Here is a 21,945-nt window from a genome sequence, read left to right as displayed (position 1 = left end):
TATGTTTACGAATCAGCGGACAATATTGTCACTGAACCGTCAGTGATAAATGAACTGACTATAGTCGTGTCTTCCACACGCGGGCAATTTGAAAAAGCTTCATGGCAACCGGTATTCACTGTTTGGAACTTACTCGGCTTGCTGAAGGAGCGAAAGTTTGAGCTGAGAGTCCAGCGGCATGCTACGCGCTGTAGCTTCTTGCTAGCTAGCAATGTGGCCTTTGTACAAAGCCACTTCGGGCTTCAAACGTTTTGCGCAAAATGTGGAACTTACATTTGCAAAAAACACAACAAGACCCATTGCAAGAAATGTTAAATGGAAAAAAAAAAAGTAGTTCTGGTGTTTAGTTAGTAGTAGTTCTTCGTTTCAGTAACTGGTGTTTCATGTTCATGAATTCTGCATATTTGTTCTAAAGTGTTACTCAAAAATTCTGTCATCAAAATTGGTTATTGTGACTTTGACCTTATTCTAAAGAAAAAAATATCTTGTTACGACTTTTTGACTTATTCAAGGATCTAATTATGTCATATGAAATATTTTACTTTGATTTATATTTATCCATAATATACAGTATATATACAGCATAGTTAGTTTTGCTGTTTGCATAATACTGCTATTTTTGTCCATAGGGGGCATTAAAAAAAAAGACTATATATGTATAGATAGGTCTGATGCCACTGAACATTTTGAGCGGTTGAAAGTGAAAAAAAGTTTTCACAAATGACTAAGTTATCACACTTCAAAGGAAAAAACTGATTTGGGACAAAATTTCAAGAATTTTATGCAGAAAAAGGCCATTGTGTAAAAACTGGGCATGCATAAAAAAATTATATTGTTATGACTTATGGTCTTATTCAAGCCTCTAACTATGTCATATAAAATATTCGAATTATAATTTTATTATATATATATATATATATATATATATATATATATATATATATATATATATATATATACTGTATAAATACAGCATAGTTAACTTTGCTGTTAGCATAATATTGCTATTATTGTCTATAGGGGACATTGGAGAAAAAAAACTATATACAGTATGTATAGATGGGTCTGATGCCAGTGAACATTTTGAGCGAAAGTGAGAAAAAATATTCATAAATGACTAAGTTATCACACTTCAAAGGAAAAGCCTGATTTGGGACATAATTACAAGAATTTTGTGCTATTCAGAAAACTGCCAATGTGTAAAAACTGGGCATGCATAAAAAAATTCTACTGTTATGACTAATGGACTCATTCAAACCTCTAACTATGTCATATAAAATATTCAAATTATAATTTTATTTCATATAAATATATATACAGCATAGTTAATTTTGCTGTTAGCATAATACTGCTATTATTGTCCATAGGGGGCATAAAAAATAATAATAATAAATAAAACTATATATGTATAGATAGGTCTGATGCCAGTGAACATTTTGAGCGGTTGAAAGTGAAAAAAATTATTTGGGCAAAAATTACAAGAATGTAATCAAAACTAAATAACGGGCAGGGGTTAAATTCAACAAGCTCAGGGCTGGGCAAGTTCGGACCTCGAGAGCCCCTATCCAGCCTGTTTTCCATGTTTCTCTCCACTAACACACCTGATTCATGATCAGGATCGTTATCAGGCTTCTGCAAAGCTTGCTGATGAGCTGATCATTAGATTCAGCTGCGCTGAAGAAGGGAGTCATAAACAACAGGCTGGATAGGGGCTCTCGAGGCCCGGACTTGGCCAACACTGAACAAGATATTCAAATGATTAATGGAGTACCAAAATAATAATGAATTAATTTGGCGATTGACTAATTGTTGAGTAATCAAATAATCATTGCACCGCTACACCGAATCGAATCGTAATCCTACTGAATCGAACCGAAACGAATCGTTCCATTTGCATGAAATCGAACCGTCCTTGTATCGGATCGCACCCCATGTTCAAGATGCGTATCGAACCGTCTTGATTGGAGCGATTTACACACTTAATGCTTACTGATTATGCTTGAATACTGCCCAAAAATCCATTTTTTGTTGTTTTAATGACCTTCTTCACAGTAGTCATCTTCCCGTAAATACCTACAAATTATTAAAGGGCATTGAATCATGAATACAATTAAAATGCTTTAAATCAAGCTTTCAAAAGTCTTGATGATCTTGATGAAATCTTACATGCGTGGGATTTTATGATTACCGGATGAAAAAAAATTGCTGAATGATTCTCGTGGTAACATTATGCAGCCTCGACAGCAGGACCAACAAAAGTGATGTGGTTTTAGTTTAAGTCGCTCGCATGACCGGTATTTTTTGCGCCTATTTAATATGCTATATTTGGAGGAGAAATTGCCCACCTCTATATGCAAATGAGACTCATTGATGAACTGAAGTGGGCATTCCATCAATTTTGACATCAAACTTTGAAAATATAAAAATAATTTGTATTTTATGGACATTAAATGAATGAATAAAAAAAAAAAAAGCCCAGCACATCAGGTCGTTCAGATGCAAAGAGTACAAGCACAAACGGCAGCAAACAAGGACGGCAGAACTTACAGTTGAAGTTTTTTTAGTAGGAGTAGTAGTAGAAGTTTAAAATGTCTTACCTTAACTAGAGTCCCACGTCGCAGTGTTATCATCTTAAATCTGTTAAATCTGACAAAGAAGTAGTGCAATAGTCCTGGCAACTAGCATTCGCTTTCCTAATACCACAAGGATTAAAAAAACATCAAAAAGCGCCATAACCCACCAGGATTCTACCTTTGGCTTCAATGTTACGCGGGATTCTAGTTAAGGTACGCAAAACTAAAAAAAGGTTCCTTTACTTGTACTACCTGACGTACTGGGCTCCGATACTCCGATTTTTAGGGCACTCTCAATAACAGAACGGCATATTTGAACAATGCTCTGCGTTTCCGAACGGTCAGAGTGAAGTAGTGCGCTCAAAGCAAATTCCAAATGCACCCTTGGGAGCGGGAATTTTGGGTGGCAGTCCGAGCTCTCGTTTTAAATTATACAAGCTGCATACATCTCAGGACCGGCCAAATTATGAAAAACAATGTGACTTATAGTCTGAAAAATACGATACTTACATTTGAAGTGCGTAGTATTCGAGCATTTTTATGAGTAGCAAGTACTGCACAAGCTCGTCGTCCCTGCTGACATTTAGTGTTGGGATAGAAACTGGAAAAACAAAAAAAAAACAAGAGGTCGGGTACGAGCCACTGCCCCATCTCCAGCTCAGAGTTCATTCGAGCGCGCACCATGCACGAGCTTAACACTGCAGTTACGCTTTTGGCCACAGGTGTCCGTTGCGAGTAAAAAAGTGACAAACTCTGCAATGCATCTTGAAGCAAAATTAACAGTGGCCTCAAATCTGTACACAGGACGGTTGAAAACCTGTTGAAATACCTTTCTTTATTCAATTAAAAGTGTTAAATACATTATCCGGTCTGTTCCAATGGTAGGATAGACATTTTGTCAGAATGCCAACATGTTTCCGTTCCAACTTGATCCTCATCCAAGCCTGTGTTTGTAAATCGGTTTCCATCAGCAGATTTTCCACTTTGTTGGCCTATAGCGTTATCTTGTATCGTGTTACACATTCTGATGGGTTTTAAGTCCCTGAGATTTCAATCACGTCTGGAATCAGGCACTCTTAAATCAAGTTTCCTGGCACTTCTTGATCCCCCCCCCCACACACACACACACACACACACTCGATCATGTTGTCGTGATTACTTTTGTGGCTTGCTACCACAACGTGGGTGAAACCTGGAAAGATTACAACGTATATTTTTTATTTTAACCTGTATAGCACAACTTCGACTCTATGTATCTGAAAATTAAAACAATGCCAATAATAATAATAATAATAATAATGATGATAATGACAATAAACTATTGTATTTTTTTAAGAACAACCCGGGCTTAGTTTTTTCTAGTCAAAAGTGCATGTAACTCCAAATTGTATTTTTGTTTTCTTTTACTTTTTTATGCAACTTATAATATAAAATACAATATAAGCATGTATCTCCAAATGATCTTTTATTTTTTTGTATTTCATTTCTCTATTTTAGTTTTATTATTATTATTAACCTGTTACAAAGACGGTGACATTTATACAATATTTTCAGACACACTAACATATGACAAATTAAGAGTTACAGCATTAGCAAGCCAATGCACATTTTCCATTCTGTCTGTTCTGTAGATAATTGCTGAGCTCCAACACTCGGTGTGCAGCTCAAAGGAGGATGCTGTTGGTCTGCAGCAGGCGATGAAGAAGCAACAGGAGGAGGCCAACAGTCGATGGGCGCAAGACAGGAGAAATATAACACAGCAGGCCGACCAGGCCAACAAGGTCAGTGCAACAGAGCAACAATTACGCCACATTAAGCTTGCAAAAGGCAGTATATCTTTTACTTTTATACATTCATTTTCAAGTAGTGAACTTCCCTGTCATCTTCTGTATTGTTTAAGAAAAAACAAGCCTTGTCTGGCTTTGACTTTTATGGAGCAGACGGATGTCGAGTTTCTTTTGTCGAAGCGCACATTTAGCCTGCGTGTGTCCTGTCAATTTGATGGCGGCCTGCAAGGCTCCATATTGTCTTTTAGTGGATTGTTTGCTTTATGTCAGCCCCAACCTTGGGAATTTGTCCACTGCCTTCCACTTCATATAGTAGAAACCTCTCCGCATCATTGCTCGGTTTCGTTAACAAGAACATTTCTGCATTCCGGCTTCATTCATGAACACGGTAATGTCATCAAAATAGGCCTAGAGAAACTTGTTGACTTGATTGCATATGCCAAATAATTACTCTATTTAGTCTAGTTGTTTTTTTTTCGCCTCTTCTTTTCTCTGCTTGTGCCCAAAGGAAGGCGACAGGGACACAGTGGCAGTTGATTGGGTGTGGCTCGCTAAATAAAGACTTGTTGTGTCTGGGATAAGAGGACATGTTCCCAAACACAAACCTTGTCTGTTTGTGGTTGCAGCTGCCTCATATAGTAAAAGAGGGGCAGGTCTGTGAGACTTCCCTTCAGAGATCTGGAGATCTCTTTTCAGACCCTCAAAGTCCCCTCTTCCCGAGCTCCATCCCAAAGCTTTTTCATCTCCCCCCCAAGATGCCCAATTTGTTCAGAGTAAAAGACATCACAAAGGAGTAGCGCTGTTTGCAAAGTGGCAGGAGTTTTATATTGACTCTCTATTGTTTGGAATTCAAATCCATTGGCTTCCAAACGTGAGCGTGTTTTATGTAACATTATACAAAAGTTAGTTCTCACCAATAAACTCGATTGGGCAATCATCCTTTGACGCATTTTGCCTGCATTAACAGTCAGTGGTTATCAGCGTGGGAACGTATATGTCACTTATAATTCATTATGTCTGAAAGGAACACAGAGAATCTGCCTATTCCATCTCCTTTTGACACAGCCAGGCATTTTGCAGTTTTGTTTTGTCCTGAAGGTAAAAAAAAACAACCGTTCATTTTGGATGGAGTGGATGATGGGCAACTTGAAGCGTCACCAAGCTCGATACTGAGCCCAGCCAGTCAATCACAAAATAATATATCATGATTTTGTGTTTATTGATATTTTGACATAAGTATGTGGAAGGCTCGATGACCTTATTTCCACAAGCTATTTTTTTAAAATGTCATTGGCTCTTTCTTTAGCAAGGATTAGACGTGAAGAACACGACACACAGGAAGCAACAATTTGTCCCAAAATATATTGACAGTATTGTTTTTATTTGACCATTTATAACTTTTTAATTAGTAGATTAACACCTTAGCTGTTCATAATGGGTACTCCTGCAAGCCTCTGGCCAATAGTTTTCAGACTGGATTCGGGTTCAAATTTCCCGCAATCGGCCCGCGGATGTGACATGTACGCATGATCGCATTTGTGTACAACATGAAGGGTAAATGCAGTTAAATTTTTCGGTCACAGGTGGTAGTAGCGATTGGAAATTCAATTTTCTGCGTTCAGTAGCTTTAATATTAAAACTGCACACGGTGTTAATATTTTGTCGAAATGCATAATGATGGCAAAAAGGAGGATAAGTTAATGAAAACAATGTACATTAATATGCCGTGAAGTTGTCCTTGAGCCACTAGCGGCTAGCTAGCTAGCTAGCTAGCTAGCTCAACATTTGGCTTCCTAGCACAAGCGATAGTGTTCAATAGCTGTGAATCAACAAAGTTAAGTTTGTTGTCAGCCAGTTGGAAAGAAATGACTTCATTGACATCATACAGGCCACCAAAGCAACTGTTAACAGGCTTGTATTTCATTGGTTGCACTAGTAATGGAAGCAGATGCGGACCTGTTCGTGCTGGCTGGGGTTAACAAACAAACCATAATTTATTGCCACTTATTACTGTTAACTAATAAGTGGCTATTGTAGAAATGTTGTACACATAAATACATGCATTTAGGAAATGTTTTAGTATTTTACCAATGCTATTTTTATTAATGTTTTACTATTATTAGAAAACTTTAGTGGCATTTGGCTTTGTGTCTTCTTCCATATTATCTTGTCCAATGATTATTTGTATAGACGAGTCGTATGAAGTTTCTCCACAATGCTGACACGTTTTTCAATCTTTTTAGATTAGGGGCATCAAAGCCTTGCGGTGTTGTTTTCCAGACGCACAAGAAAGATTTACGGCCAAGGAGCAGATGAGATGCTGCTTTTTCTTTTGTGACCTATAAAAATGTCTCTTGGCTTATTATTCGTGTTCAGTTAACACTCTATAAACATTTCAGTATGCACTTACCTGTTCATATTTCATACTCCACGAGTTCCAGACAACTTAAGGGGAGATGTGGGCAGGGTTCCCGCTGAGTCTAAAAAAAGTCTTAAAAAGTCTGAAATTCATAAACGTACATTTTAGGCCCAAATGTCTTTTAAAAAAACACCCATATTTTCATCCTAGGTCAAAATTGTAGTTACCTAAGTTTTAAATTCTTATATCCGCTGCGTCCATTCTGAAAGAAAAAAAAAAGTGCCTGTTGTTGTTTCTACTGTCTGCGTGCTGAAAAACTTCAACACCAAAAGCGTTTGAGGGGGTGTGTTTGTATTTTAGTCAATGAAGTTCGGGTGGGCGGGTAGTTCGTAGCGGTTAGCATAGCATCTGGCTCGTTGCATTCGGATCACGGCCGATAACAGCCTTTGATCGCCGCAAATAGTTTTATTTTATTTTTATTTTTTATTTTTTATTTTTTCTAAGGAGAGCTCAGTATTGTTCATTCGATTTGACATCATCATTGCTCTCCTTTTTAAAAAAATAAAAAATAAATAAATAATATGGGTTTTTTTCTCTTTTTATTTATTTTTATTATTATTATTTTTTTAAATATATATACATATATATATATATATATGTATATATATATATATATATATATATATATATATATATATATATATACACACTATATATATATATTTTTTTTCTTTTTTTTTTGTATGTGGGTGAGTATGTGCGTGCGTGTGTGTATTCATCAGTTCACCTAAAGCCCATTAAAAATAAATCCCATATTAATAATATAATATAATAATAAATTGCCAAATGCAGAAACATCAATGTAAGTTATCACGATGTAGTGGCTCTCGCTAACAGACAGAATTAAGTAACCAGAATAAGGTTAAAAAATTCTATATACGTAGACCATGTTTCTATAAATTTTGATATTTGGTTTTCAATCGGGTGGGGGCCGCTGTTTGTAGCGGACATTGAGTTTGATGATCTGTGCAGAATTCTCAGCAATAAGTCTTGTACAGACGCTCCCCTACTTACGAACATTCGTGTTACGAACAACGGTACATACGAACATGTCTGCGCGCATGCGCGCATGTCAAAAAATGTTCGGAAAGAGATGCTGTAAGTTAGATTTTGAATTGCGCACCTTTTTCCGAGTACTGTAGTGCTTCTTTCCGCCGCTAATACCGACACTTGCCGCTGTGAGAGCTCACCCAGCATTGGAGGCTCAGCAACGTGTCGAGGAGGAGGAAGAAGAAGAAACGCCTGTCGCTCATAGATAAAGCCATCGCACTCTTCGAGCAGCAAGACCCAAATATTGAACGTTGCACAAAGGTTGCAAATCAATTGAATGATGCCATACAGTGCTACCGCATCATTTATGATGAAAAAAGAAGAAAACTGTGCAATCGTAGTTAGATCGCTTCTTTCGGCCAGTTTCTAGTAAATCCTCCAAGGAAGATACTCATCTTCTTCTCCGCGACCCTCAACTTCTTCCTACATTGAAGTTACGGAGGAGGAAGTAACTTTTGAAGCCCATTCCAGCGACGACGAAGAACCTCTCATGATATAAAATCCTGCTCTTCCTCCTCCATCAAATCCTTAAGCATCGAGTACATCTTCCAAAAGTAAGTTAAACTTCATTTTATTTATCTTATTACGTACATGTACATACTGTGTGTGTCTCTCGCTCTCTCTCTCTAACATACGTAGTACAGTACTGTACGTATTCTCTTTAAACATAAATTATAATACAAAATATAGCACTGAAGCAACTTACGAACAAATTCACCTTACGAACGATCGCTCGGAACGCAACTCGTTCGTAAGTAGGGGAGCGCCTGTATACATATTTTTGAAAAACACTAGTGATGCTATTTATATGTTGTATAAAGTTTGGCGATGTAAATGACAAGTAAACGCGTCAACTGTTAGCATGCATGTTAGCATATGTGTTGTTTACAAGTCTTGCTCAAGCTCGAGACCTGAAGCTATATTTCTTTGTCGCTGAATATCATCTTGAATTACAATTATGTTTTTCATCACATATGGTGTGGGAGGGAAAACCCAAATTGGTGCAAGTTATGTGTGTTTAAGTGGCAGCTGGCCATTCAGCTTCTAACTCTTCTAACTCGTTCGTAAGTTGGGGAGCGTCTGTATTTGTCTTTATTCACTTTGATTTGAAATTAGCACACGACGTTATCCCTTCACTTCACGGCTCTCTTCTTCGGCTGTCTATAAAGTACGTCATTATGCTGGTGCGACCCAGTGTGCCGCCACCAAGTGTTCATACAAACACACTACATTTTGTATTGATTGCAATGTTGAACCTTTTTTTTTTCTGAGAAGAGTTTTGCCATAGTGGCTGCGATAAGTGAAGCAAAGCAAAGCCCCTCTCTCCGGTGTGCGCAAATAATGCGCCATTGTACACTCCAGCAGTGAAACGCTAGTCAGTAAAGCGAGGCGAAACGCTCCCTTTGCTTTTGGTGTGAATGTAGCATTATAATTAGGTGGATCAGTGTGTCCACTACCGCGTACCGTACCTTTCAAGTTTTCATCCCCACCGAATTTATGCAGTTAGTCAGAATGGGGACTGTCAGCGTGTTTCTGTAAAATGGGTAAATGTCAGTTTAACAAGAATTGGCTTGGAAGTACCGAGTCTTCCAACTCTCTCGGCTCGTTGCAAACTATGCAAAACAAAATATAAAGTTGGGGACTGTGGGCGTGAAGGCCCTCGAGTCACACGCAAAAGCCGGAAAGCACTAGCTTGCAATGACTTGAAGTTGGTCTAAAATGTTTCTCATAATGGTCTAAAAAGGTCTTAAAAAAGATCTAAAATGTAACTTAGTGATTCCTGCAAGAACCCTGAGTGGGTCACTTGCTGACGTTTTGGATTGCGAGGCTAGCAAAGGGCTGCGGACAATGGTATGGGAGGAAAATAACGCCGTTGGAAGTGGGATAATCGCAATAAAGTTGTTCTGTTACTACACTGGAATCCCGTGATCAAATTTAGCTCCCTCTGTAGGCACTACTGTACTTAAATGTGTCTGTCAATAGCAAAAGCCTTTTAATGCCAAACTTTTTAGAGCAACACTGCTACACTTAAAGAGGAAGCTAACCCATAAATATTTCTTGACAATTATATGTTCTAGGCAGCCCCACAAGTCTAAATATAGTATTTTGGTTAATATTGTGTTAGTGGAATGTGAGTTAAGCAGCAAAATCCAGCAGTTTTTATCAGTATCTGAAGGCGGCCATTTTGCCACTTAATGTCAAAGGAAAATGACATCACAGTTACTCAGGTAACAACCAATCACAGCTCACCTTCAGAAAACAGGTGAGCTGCTGCATAACTCATATTCCACAAATGTAACATTAATCCGAATGTCACCTTTAGACTAGTAAGGTCATATGTAACCTATTGTTGCCAAGAAATGTTTAAGGTTGACTTCATCTTTAAGTATGCTCATTATAAGTTTTCTGCTTCTATATGACATTTAGGTGGATGAGTTTGTACATGTATGAAGTCAAAATTTGTGATACTGCTTGTGTAATGAATGTCATTGAACTGCGTAGGTGTAGCGAAACATCTGCCAAGTAGATCTGTATAGTTTAACTACTTTTTAAAAAATTGTTCCCACGTCAGTCTGTGCTGACCAGGGTTATTATAGTTTTGGAATTTTCATTTTAGTTAGTTTTGAGTTTTGTTTTTTAAATTGTTAGTTTTAATTAGTTTTCAGGGTGGTTATGTTAGATTTTATTACTTTTAGTTATTCAATAAATGCTTAGTTTTCGTTATGTTTCAGTATTAGTTTTAGTTTTAAATAAAATGTGTATTACTTGTGCACAATATTTAAAAACACCATGGTAAAAATAAATCTACTTGAAATCACATTTAAAATCATCTCCAAAGGCTCATGCATTAATTTAATTACCAAAGACTAAAACAAAGGACATTTTCACTATAATTATAGTTAGTTTTAGTTAGTCAACATCTTCATTTTTATTTTATATCATTAACAACAATGTTTTTTAAATTGTAGGTTTTTTTTGTTAGTTTTCGTTAACTAAAATAACGTTGGTGCTGACATAAATGTAACAATTTTAAAAATACATATACTGTACCACTTTTTAAAAGGAACATCATGTTAAAACTGTCATTTTAACATCCAATTGTATGTTTTTCTTGCCACATATTTCACTTAGATGAAGCCTGTAAGTCAATGCATTTTAGCTCAATAAAATGCCATTGCTTATTTCTCTTTAGTGCGGACTCTGTTAACTTCGTCTTGTGTTAACTTTCTGTTACCATCTCTTATGTTAACGGGTCGGTTCCGACCCGTGTCTTAAATCAGCTGTAAAATACACTAAAAACAAGTAGATATCATCCAATTTATTTCTCATCTCTTGGTTGGCTTGTTAGGCTTCCTTATCCATGAAAATATTAGTTTTAATGTTTTTGGTGTGGGCTTCTGGGCCTTTTTTGTCAGTATACCCCTCGATTTCAATTAAAAAAAAAAGGTAAAATAAACACCAAGAGAATCATATAAATAAATAAAAGGTTGTTGTGTTACCTGACTATTACTGGAGGCTATTAGAACACATCTCTTAAATTAATTTGTTTTATTTATTTATTTATTTAAATATTATTGACTATAGTAACATCTATGATGGTGTTACGGGTCGATTTCGACCCATATATATTTTCTTCAAGAAAAATGCAAAAGAGTATTTTTTCAGCAGTAGAACTTTAATATAAACACAAAATGAAAAGCAAGTGATATTGTGACCCTGCAGTCCAGTAGTCATATCGAGGACCACACGTTTTCCTTGGTTTTTCTCAGGAAAGCCACTCGCAGCTTTGCCTGTGTAAATCTGTTGCTTCCGTGCATAGCTGTTTTTTGCATCGCAGGCTGCCCAGATTTTTATGCCGTACTTCCCTGGCTTACTGGGTATGTATTGCCGGAAGGGGCATTTTCCTCGGAAAGGGACAAGACGTTCATCGACTGTCACCTCTGGCCCCGGGTTGAACATCAGTGGAAGGAGTTGCGTCCATCTCTCCCAGACATCCCTGATGGGGGCAAGCATGTCAGATCTTGCTCTGCTATTTCGGTTGTCAAGTCTGAGGACTCTTGATATCATTCGAAAGGTCTGAAGTGACATTGTTGCCCGGAAAATATTTCTGCCTGTCGATGCGTCCCAGAGACTATCAGTGGCCTCATTGCAGGATCTGTACACTCCAGCAAGAAGAAGAACACCAATGTAAGCATCCAGATATTCCTCATCAATGTCTTTCCACATGTCGTCATGGACTTTTTTTCCTTCAAGGTTTGTCATAGCCATGATGACTCTTTTTAGTGACAATGGCATGAATAGCTCCAAACATGTCTTGATGTCACTGACTCTTGTCACAGCAAACCTTGTGATTCCAGGGGTCATTTTTATGACATTTGCAGCAGCTGCCCTGCCATGTACATCATGAGGTACTGAGCTCCAAAAGATCTTACCATTTTTGGACTTGAATCTTTCAGTGGGAGGAGCTTCACCACCAGTGACCTCCTTATCAGACTCATCAGATATGTCTGTGTCTTCTGGATGATACTCCACATTGTCTTCCTCCTCAGAAACCTGCTCATCCACATCGCTATGCTGCTCTGTGTCCTCTTCCTCATTTTCATCAAAAAGATTATCCAGAACTTGGGTCGCTGAAAATCTTCTTCTCATGTTTGTATGCTGGGTCAAATGACCCTTCAAATGAATGAATTGACCTTACATGTCAGGACATGCCCATCTCTGTTTGTTTTGTTTTTGTGCAGGTGTACTGGAAAACACGGCAAAATGAGAATCCCCTACAGCTCACAGGATTGGGAGAGGAGCTGGCTGTCAGTGTGTTGGCTGACAGTGCAATTATGAATCCAGTTTTGGCTCTAATTATTGCTTTATAATCTTATTTTTATAACTGGGTCGAAACCGACCCTAACAACACAAATGTAATAATTTCAACCAGAGCATTTTAGAATTTAGTGAAAACTTTTTTTTTTGGTTTTATTTTGTTGAAATAAAGGTTCCTGACAAAGTCAAAAATCCTTGATGCAATAAACTAATTTATATGGTTCTTTTATGCATGTTAAACCTAAAAACGGGTCGCTGCCGACCCTAACACAAGATGAAGGTTAAAAAAAAAAGAGAAAAAAAAGTGAAGGGTAGGTAGTTTCTTTTTTATGACGCTATGTATTCGCTCTAGAATTTTCACATTTATCCAAGTAACAGTGGATCAGTTAAATCTACCATTGATTTAATGAGCTATCGCAGGGTTCCCGCGGGGTCTAAAAAAGTATTTTGTCTGTTTGTCTTTGTAGTTGTCTTGTCTATGTGAGGTGAGCAGTGTGGCAATCAGTGGTACTTTTTCTCCATGAATCTAGCAATTGTTTCAATCAATCAATTCATTCATCTAACCGCATTCGTCCAGCTTTTTCTTTCTATAAATATACATTTTTAAAAAATCGGCATTAATATTTACGCATGGATTTGGCCCTTCTATGTTTAAAATCCACGCTAATGGTCAGATGAAGGGGAATGTATTATGCTTGTGAACAGTCAATATGTGGAGGAACTGAATCTGTGCTTGCATTAGCTTGTAAGTGCCTCAATATATATATTATATTTATAATATATAATATTTATCATATTGTTATAATATTTTTCTTTGCTGTAATGAACGAAAGCACAGTATTGTGTTTTTTTTTTTTAGTATGAGCTCATTTTTTTTACAATATTGTGACCTTTTTTTGTATCGCCAACCTTCCCACAATATCGTAATCATTATCGTACCGTGACCTTTATATCATGATAATATCGTATTGTGATGTTTGGATATTGTTACATCCCTATGCACAATCTGTGGCAATAGGTCATTTGAAGATGACTAACTCAAGTTGTTGTTGTTCATTAAATTAATATTATTAATACTGTAGTTAGTTTAATGATATGCTACAAAGATGGATAAAATACAAACCCTAGGGTGTGTAATTCAATTATTTATGTCCAACAAAGTTCCATGGTAGTTTTCTTCTTTTTTTTCATTTTGCTGAGGATCTGCAAAGGATGATATTTTTAGATCATTTACATTTCTTACCTGATCTCTCCCTCTATGGTCAAAATTACATTTCTGTAACATCAATAAAATACCCTTAATAAACTAAACCGTAACATCAACTTGTCACCGTGTGTGTGTGGCTTATCAAGCCTGACTGAAGCTGAATGGCCAGCTGCCACTTAAACACACATAACTTGCACCAATTTGGGTTTTCCCTCCCACACCATATGTGATGAAAAACATAATTGTAATTCAAGATGATATTCAGCGACAAAGAAATATAGCTTCAGGTCTCGAGCTTGAGCAAGACTTGTAAACAACACATATGCTAACATACATGCTAACAGTTGACGCATTTACTTGTCATTTACATCGCCAAACTTTATACAACATATAAATAGCATCACTAGTGTTTTTCAAAAATATGTATACTCACCTGCAAATGTAGAAGCTGCGCCTTTCGCACATATTTTGTGTAATGTTTTGTTGTGTAGCGTGACTACGCACAGCTCAGCTGTTGGTCAACAGCTGTTGCATGTTGACATCTGAGATTGGCTGAATAACATCACGTGATATGCAGCGTTGCGTGCTATTGGTTCAACTGACATGGTAGTCTGCAGCGTTGCCTGCACGTTTCATGAAATCTACAACTTGAATTTGGTCAAATGTGCAATAATTCTGAGTGCCCACAAACAAAATCTGATTCAGGAAAAAATTAACGATCCAGGTCTTCCCTCACCAGGGATCATTGATCTCAAAAACTACCGCCTATGTTGTATGGGAGAATTTTTACATCTACAACTGTTTAGTGTTGGCATCCCTAGTTTAACATAGTGTAGTCCGATGGTCTGTGGTTTAGTTTATTTAGGCTTCAAGGTATATTTGAAATGTATTGGAAAGCTTAATAGTGCGGGCGTGAATGTGTACACATTGTGAGTTTTTGCCTGTGAAGACTTGCTGTACTGCGCATCTGCCAAATGTGACACAACTCCAACCCACATTACCCTTGCCAAGTGAAAGGTGAGGACAAACACACACACACATACACCAACCCACACACAGGTCTTGTCTCTTTTATCACACACATACACTGTCTTCCCGCGACTGCATCTCCGAACTCTTCAAACTCAGTTCCCACACACACACACACACACACGTGCAGAGGCGCACATGCTCCCCTCGTCTTGCCAAAAGGGAGAAGGTGGCTGGTGAATAAACAATGGCACTCCGCCCATGGTGTCACCCGCTCGGGCTTTGATCAGCGCTGTTCTCGCACCCCGCAGCAGCGCCTCCCGTCTCTCTCCAGCCTGCCATACACACACACACACGCGCGCACGCAGACACTGAAGTCTTACGTGTGAGCTTTCTCCATCCACACACTCTTTCTGTCCCTCAGGCTCTTAGAGCAAACATAGCTTTGAGTTAGTGCCCTTGTCTCTAACGCCGTTCAATAGCTTTCCCTGGCACGCGGCCACATGTATGCTCGGTATATTGTGTTTGCGCACACCTTTTTGATCCAGGCCCATTCCAGCCGCGCTTGTCAAAGACAAGGTCTCCTTTCGGGTGAAGTGACAGCTTACATAATGCAACACTGACCGTTGTCCCAGCGTTTGAAGATGACTCGGTACTGTATGTGGCGCACATCACAGAATTTAGTCGCAGCGCCATGTTGTGGTTGGCGGTAATGAAGGCTTCCCGTGCGCGTAAACAAACAATCCTAGTGGGCCAGTGTGTAGTTGCAGTGGTGTTATATATGCATTAGTTTCTGAGGGAGTTAAAAGGATGGATGACTTTGCCTGTGGGAAGAAATGGCAGCAGTGGATAAAGAACAGGTGCTGTGGATACCCTTCTGTGGGTAGAGAGAAAGAGTGTGTGTGTGTGTGTCTTTGTTAAGACACATTCCCAACCAAACATTGAACCAAATGTGGTCCTCTTACGTGAAAAGAGTTGCTGACGAAGATGTGGTGCCTCAGTTTTTGTTGACTCTTAATACATACAATTTTTTTTTTTTTATGGCTTTTATACAAATACTGGTAGCTGGGTCTCTGGCGGGCCTGCCCACCCATCAAGAGTGAAATTAAAAATCGAGTAAATCTTGTGTTCTATATAAATCTGATGCATTATTATTATTATCATTATCATCATCATCATCATCATCGTCCTATTTCTGAAAATGTATCAGTGAATGAGCAGTTCCCACATCCGCCACCCGAGTTTCTCCACGCTTGACATGATCGGCTAGGCTGGCTGAACACCCGGAGCCACTTATAAGCAACTAACAGAAAGCATCATGCATGATTTAGGCAAGGCAACTTTATTTATATAGCATATTTCATACACAAGGCAACTAAATGTGCTTCACACAACCAAAAGCACAACATGTAATAGCATAAACAAACCGAACAACTGAAGACATTCACAGAGCAAAGAGTACAAAAGTCGCTTAAGGTAGTAAATCACTGAGCAGTAAAGGCTTGCGAGTAGTATTGCACCGAATATTCGGCCACCGAAAATCTAACTCAAGCCAAAAGAATATGGCCGAAAGAGGATGTTGTGGTGAAGCAAGCAAAAAAAAAAAAAAAAAAAAATGCTCCGCAAGTGTCTGTTTGAATTAACGCTTGCAGGCGTTTGTGAGTACCGTCAGCTTCATTGTACACACCTGAGAAAGAGAGGGTCGCTTGGTAAACCATGTCAAAAAAGACAGCACTGCCGAGTACTGCACTACAGGTGAGCCACTCTTTCTCCTGCAGCGCCTTCCTTTTTTGCTTCCCTCGAGCGCTTCCACTTTTTCACTTGCATTTTGGTGGCCGTGCTAATTACTTTAGCTAATGTTAGCACTATTGCTACCAACAGTTTTAAAATAAACACTTACCACTATCTCCGGGTGGCGACAGAACTGTACAGGATGCCGTGTGTGACTTTGCAGTTCCCAAAGCCGATTGGCTGGTGCGAAGTAATTTATTTATTTTTAAACGTTGCCTACAAATGCGTCATCCGCACCGTCATCCGCACCGTCATCCGCACCGCACGCATCCGTGCTGTACATTGACTATAAAGTGCAATTGCACCGCCAGAAAATGCTCAGTTGCTCACCCCGCGCTTGGTGTTTAATGTTTAATTTCTCTGAAGTCTGTGGTGTGGACGCATTTCAATTTATACTGCGCTTTGTGAAAATGCCCGTGCTAAATAGGCCTAAATATTTTATAATAATATTATCATTTTAATTAATTATAATAAATGCAATGATAATTTTTTTTAAATGGCAAAAATTTTTATCGCCGTTTTAGGTTTTCAGCAAAGCATTTCTCATTTTCGGTTTTGTCCCCAAAAAATGTAATTTTGGCGCAGCCCTACTTGCGAGTGTTTGCGATTGTAGCAAATGTTTTTTCGTCAGGGTTCGTTAAAGTTTGCTAATGGTCGCAAAGACATTTGCAAAGTTTTAATGGTTGCAAACAGTTTTTCTTGTCATTTGGTAAATGTCTCTTTGTGACCGTTTGCAACCTTACACAAATATTTGTTACGTTTGCAAATACTTGCAAGCCAAGCTTGCACTAAAAAATAATCGATTTTGTACAGTGCCATTGATTAAAATGTTAGACGTCCTCATCAAAGTCTGAGCTCACACCGAAACCCAATCAGTCAAAACGGCAAACTCTTTTTCAAAAATCTTTGAGCCATGAGTGATGACATAAATAAGACAATTAGCTGACTTAGCATGTTTAATAGGTGGAAATTAGAGTTAGAGTTAATAGATTTGTGCAACACTTTAAATTGGTACATACAAATAGCAGGCTAAGTGGGGACAGACCATTAGTATTGATTTGTGAAAAAATATTAAATTGACCATGTTTGGCCATAACACAATGTTGTACCACACAGAAAGCACCCAGTTCTTATATTCAGATCTGCTTTTAATACTTTAAAAAACACAAAATTCAGTTCTGTGACATAGTCAGGCCTTGAAAGATGAACCGCAATACTGTATATCATGGGTGTTCACTATATAGCCTTGCGTCTCCCTGCTTGTTAACATGACACTTGGATACATTCCAGGCCAGTGAGTTTGCCCGATTTATAATTTAGGTTATTGAAGTCATGCTCGTCGTTTATGGTGGTTTTATATTTGAGTGCATTTGTCTTTTTTGTCCATGCTGCTGCTGCTGTCAGCAGAAGCCATCTGACATCAAATCTCTCTCTTTCCATCAACCTTTGACTGGCTTTCTGCATCTGTTAGCACTCGCCTGCCTTAACACTGATGTTCATGTTGTGCTCGCAACGCTGCATGTTGGCCCAGTGTTGGCGGATTGATGGCTCTTCCGGCCGTGAGTGAGGGCTTCCCGGCCGCGTTTGATCGGCATATCAGACAGAAGGGGGTGGAAGTAGGAGCGGGAGAGATAACATTCCAGGATGCTAAGAGGGAACGTGGGAAGTGGAACAACTCATAGGGACCATCACAGACAACAAAGGGAAATTACTCATTAAACTACAGAAGCTTTCTCATCTGTGCTTGATGAGTCAGTTTTCTTAAAAGTATGTCATCGCTTGGCGGCACAGATACCCTCAAGTCCATTTCCAGTTTCACATTTTAAACTGTTGAAACCAGAAAACTCTCCAAAACACACTCAAACCAATGTCTGAAGTCGGGCTGAATGATTTTGGACAATTTTTTTTCTCCTCCCCTCAATATTGTGATTGCAACTAAAACTAAGGCAAATATTGGCATTGATTAAAATCAATGTTTATCTACTACAATGTGTTCCAGAAAACTCAGAAAAATGTCACTTGCCATTATTGTACTTAAAAAAAAAAAAACATAATTTAATAAAATGTAACTGTGTGACTTAAAACTTTTTTGTGTCCCTATTTTATGCATTAATTTAACGGGCGTTGTGTGTCACATGTTACCCGTAAATTTGATGATAATGCGTGGCAGCCATCCGTGTGAGAATTTGTGGATGAATGTGAGGCATTGTAAAGTGCTATATAAAAATCAGTCCAATGCAATCCAGTCCAGTCTTTCACAGAGGATAAAGAATCTATGCTTAAGAGAATTGTCATATTTTTGGTCAGCTTTTCTTGCCTTCGATTGTGTTATAAGTCAAGTTGTTTAAAGATGTATAGCTCCTGCAATACAAGTGCTACCTTCATTCAATCTTCTCAATCTTTAGTTTAATTTGGTTTAGACCTTTAACAATCCTTCAAAGCCTGAACAGGGTGCTACATTAAGCGTTTTCGGGTGGTGGCCTGTTGATCCAAATTGTGGTGACCCTGCCAGAACCAGAACTGGTCCTGTATATCGATGGCCCTGGGCCGATGCCTCGCATTAGAATTTGGTCAAATTAGCATTTTTTTCCAAAAATCTATACTATGAGTCGGTCCCCACATATATGTGTGTATTTATTTAGTTTTTTTTTTTTACAAATCATTTACCCATCTTGAGTTGAAAATCACTTACTTCTGCCATCTTTGAGGATGATGACTACACAGAATTTGTCAATTCATCACTGCAAGCACGACACCACTTGGCGAAACAAAGGATAACTAAAATAAGTAACAAAAGATAATAAATAATATAGTGATTGCTAGTAAAAGATTAGTAAAAGTAATTTGTAATTAATAAAAGATAACTCTTAAACATTGTATATTAAAAGTGTTGATTTCATCACATTTATTTATGAAATTTGTAGAGCCTTTTGTATTTCTACTTGTCCAGACCATTTGGACACCCTGTAGAATAAAAAATAAAATTAATTTAAAAAAACTAAATACGTAATTAAAATCAAAGAAAATGATCTAGTGGCCATAAAAAGTCCCATTTATAATATATGGCCGTACAATTTCTTGTCAAGGCAAGTGCAAAAAATGTAATTCAATACAACACAAGCTGCGATGTCTCAGTCTGAACACTGGGTGGCACACTGGGTCGCGCCCACATAATAAGGTACTTCATTAAGACAACTGAAGAAGAAAGCCATGAAGGTTGAATGGATACTGTAGCATCATGTGCTAACTACAGATTGGTTAATACAATTAACCATTAGATACAAATACAAGATTAATTGCTGAGAGTGCTACACAGATCATCAATGACTGCTACAGGCACAGACAGCGACCCCCGCCCAATTGAAAACTATTTGCGGCGATCAAATTTCTTTTATCTGCCATGATCGTAAAGCAACGAAACTAGATGCTATACTAACCGCCACGCGCGTTTCAACTGTCGCATACAAGCAATGCATGGTGGTTTTGAGGACAGATTGGAAACTATTCAGTGAAAGAAATAACATGCTCATACCTCAACCACTAATTTAGGATTCAAGCAATTAATTATAGACCACAGCTGCTGTAAAGTGAAAGGGTCAGTAAAATTGCCAAATTGGCTAGTTAATAAGTTGGCCCGAATAGTTACTGTCGACCTCTGGTGAACAAGAATGGTGACCTTCCACTCTCTGATCTCCCTGATACTTTGCATACACCTCAGCATGTCTAGTTGAGTAATGGCATCTGATTTTTTTCAGCACTGCAACTTTCTCCGAGCATTCCAAACATGCTGGGGTTCCTCTGTGCTCAACAAAAAAACATTCTGTCTCCTGTTCTTCTTGAAGTTGACTGCTCTTGTCGTCAACCTTTCTCTACACAGCAGGTTTGGAAAAAGACATGGCTGGGACTGGGTGGCAGGATATCATTTCATTCCAATTGCTGTCACTTCGGAATTGCATTTCTCCAAAAGCTAGCAAGAGTCCGACCTATGATATGATTCAGTTTAAAAAAAAAAAAAAAAAACGGCACTACAAAAAACATGGAGGCCATACTAACATTAAACTTTGATGTAAAGTAGATGGCCTCAAAATATCATCCTGTGGCCCACAAATGCCCCCTGGGCCACAAGTTTGAGACCCCTGCTCTCATATGCCCCCGCTGACAACTTCACTGGGGCAGCCATTTTGAAATCAAGTGAACTAGCTAAGTAATACCTTGTCAGGTAAAAAAAAATATATATATATATATATATATATATATATATATATATATATATATATATATATATATATATCATATACCTCATGAGACAGAGAATGCAAAGAAAGAAAGAAAAAATATTTCCACCATATGTATGAAAAGCAAGTTGAAGCTCTGATCATATAACTTTAGCTTTTTATCAAAAATGTGAATATTACATTGTGGGGGGGTTAAATCAAGTTTTTAAAGTATTGCCAAGTCTTTTTCGCCCGCAGTGCTTTCGCTAAACTTACTTAGCATCCGTGGAGCTACACTACTTGATAAACCTGAGACAAGAACGTAGCAGCACACACACACACACACACACACACACACACACACACACACACACACACACACGCACACAAATACCCACGCAGGCATATGGTGCATATTTCAGCCTTGTTTCCGATTCTCTTTCTACTGTTGCTCACAGCAGCTGAGAGACAGAGAACAGTACGTTCCCCTTGTGGGCATAGCTCGCTTTGCAGCATGTCTTCATTACTGGAGCCGTTGTCGGACTATTCTCATCAGTGGCGTCACAATATCCCGGACCGGAGGGGGCTAAGGGGTTATAAATGCTTTTCATTTTTTTCTTTTTCTGCTCTTGAGGTTTTGCGCGCTTTATGCGCAAATATTGACAGCCCGTATCGATGATATCCACTGAAGCATCTTCTCGCACGTACACACTGACAGAGACGAGAAGTTTCTCCCCTCTAACACCTCAGGAGGGAGACCTCCACCTCCTCCTCCTCCTCCTCTTCTTCCTCCTCCTCCTCACTTCTTTACCTTTCTTTCAGTGCTTTTGATAAAAGTGCAGTTAAAAGAGAGTCTGTACTCGTCTCTCTGGCCGTCCATCTCTCCTTGAGGTTTGCGCCTCCTTTATTATTTACTAGCAGATCAGTAGACCGTCATGCACACATCGACTAAAGCGTGCGTGTGTGCAGTCCATAGACTGACTTTCCTGCGTGTACGTTGTACTTCGTGCCCCTTGTGCGTGTGTATGCGTCTAGCCTAGAGAGCGTGTGTGTGTGTGGCTGGAGGCGGCGCAGTTTTTTGCTCGCTGCAGCCTCAGTGTCATTAGAGGATCTCTTT

The 21,945-nt window shown here is 38.5% G+C and overlaps 1 protein-coding gene across 5 annotated transcripts in view; it reads left to right on the top strand.

The window, feature by feature from the left end:
- Positions 1–21,945, top strand: part of LOC144043639 (axin-2-like) — a 188,185-nt gene that overhangs the window by 105,824 nt on the left and 60,416 nt on the right. For 3 of the 5 annotated variants that reach the window (XM_077557493.1, XM_077557492.1, XM_077557496.1), the window contains exon 23: positions 4,205–4,354. In XM_077557493.1, the coding sequence (XP_077413619.1) occupies positions 4,205–4,354 (150 nt within the window). Of the gene's footprint in view, positions 1–4,204; positions 4,355–4,986; positions 5,173–12,571; positions 13,618–21,945 lie in introns of those variants that run through there. The other 2 variants (XM_077557495.1, XM_077557494.1) reach the window with 2 other exon arrangements.

Source organism: Vanacampus margaritifer, chromosome 2 (assembly GCF_051991255.1).
Source record: "Vanacampus margaritifer isolate UIUO_Vmar chromosome 2, RoL_Vmar_1.0, whole genome shotgun sequence".
Lineage (NCBI taxonomy): Eukaryota > Metazoa > Chordata > Actinopteri > Syngnathiformes > Syngnathidae > Vanacampus > Vanacampus margaritifer.
This window is presented reverse-complemented; position numbering and strand designations above follow the sequence as displayed.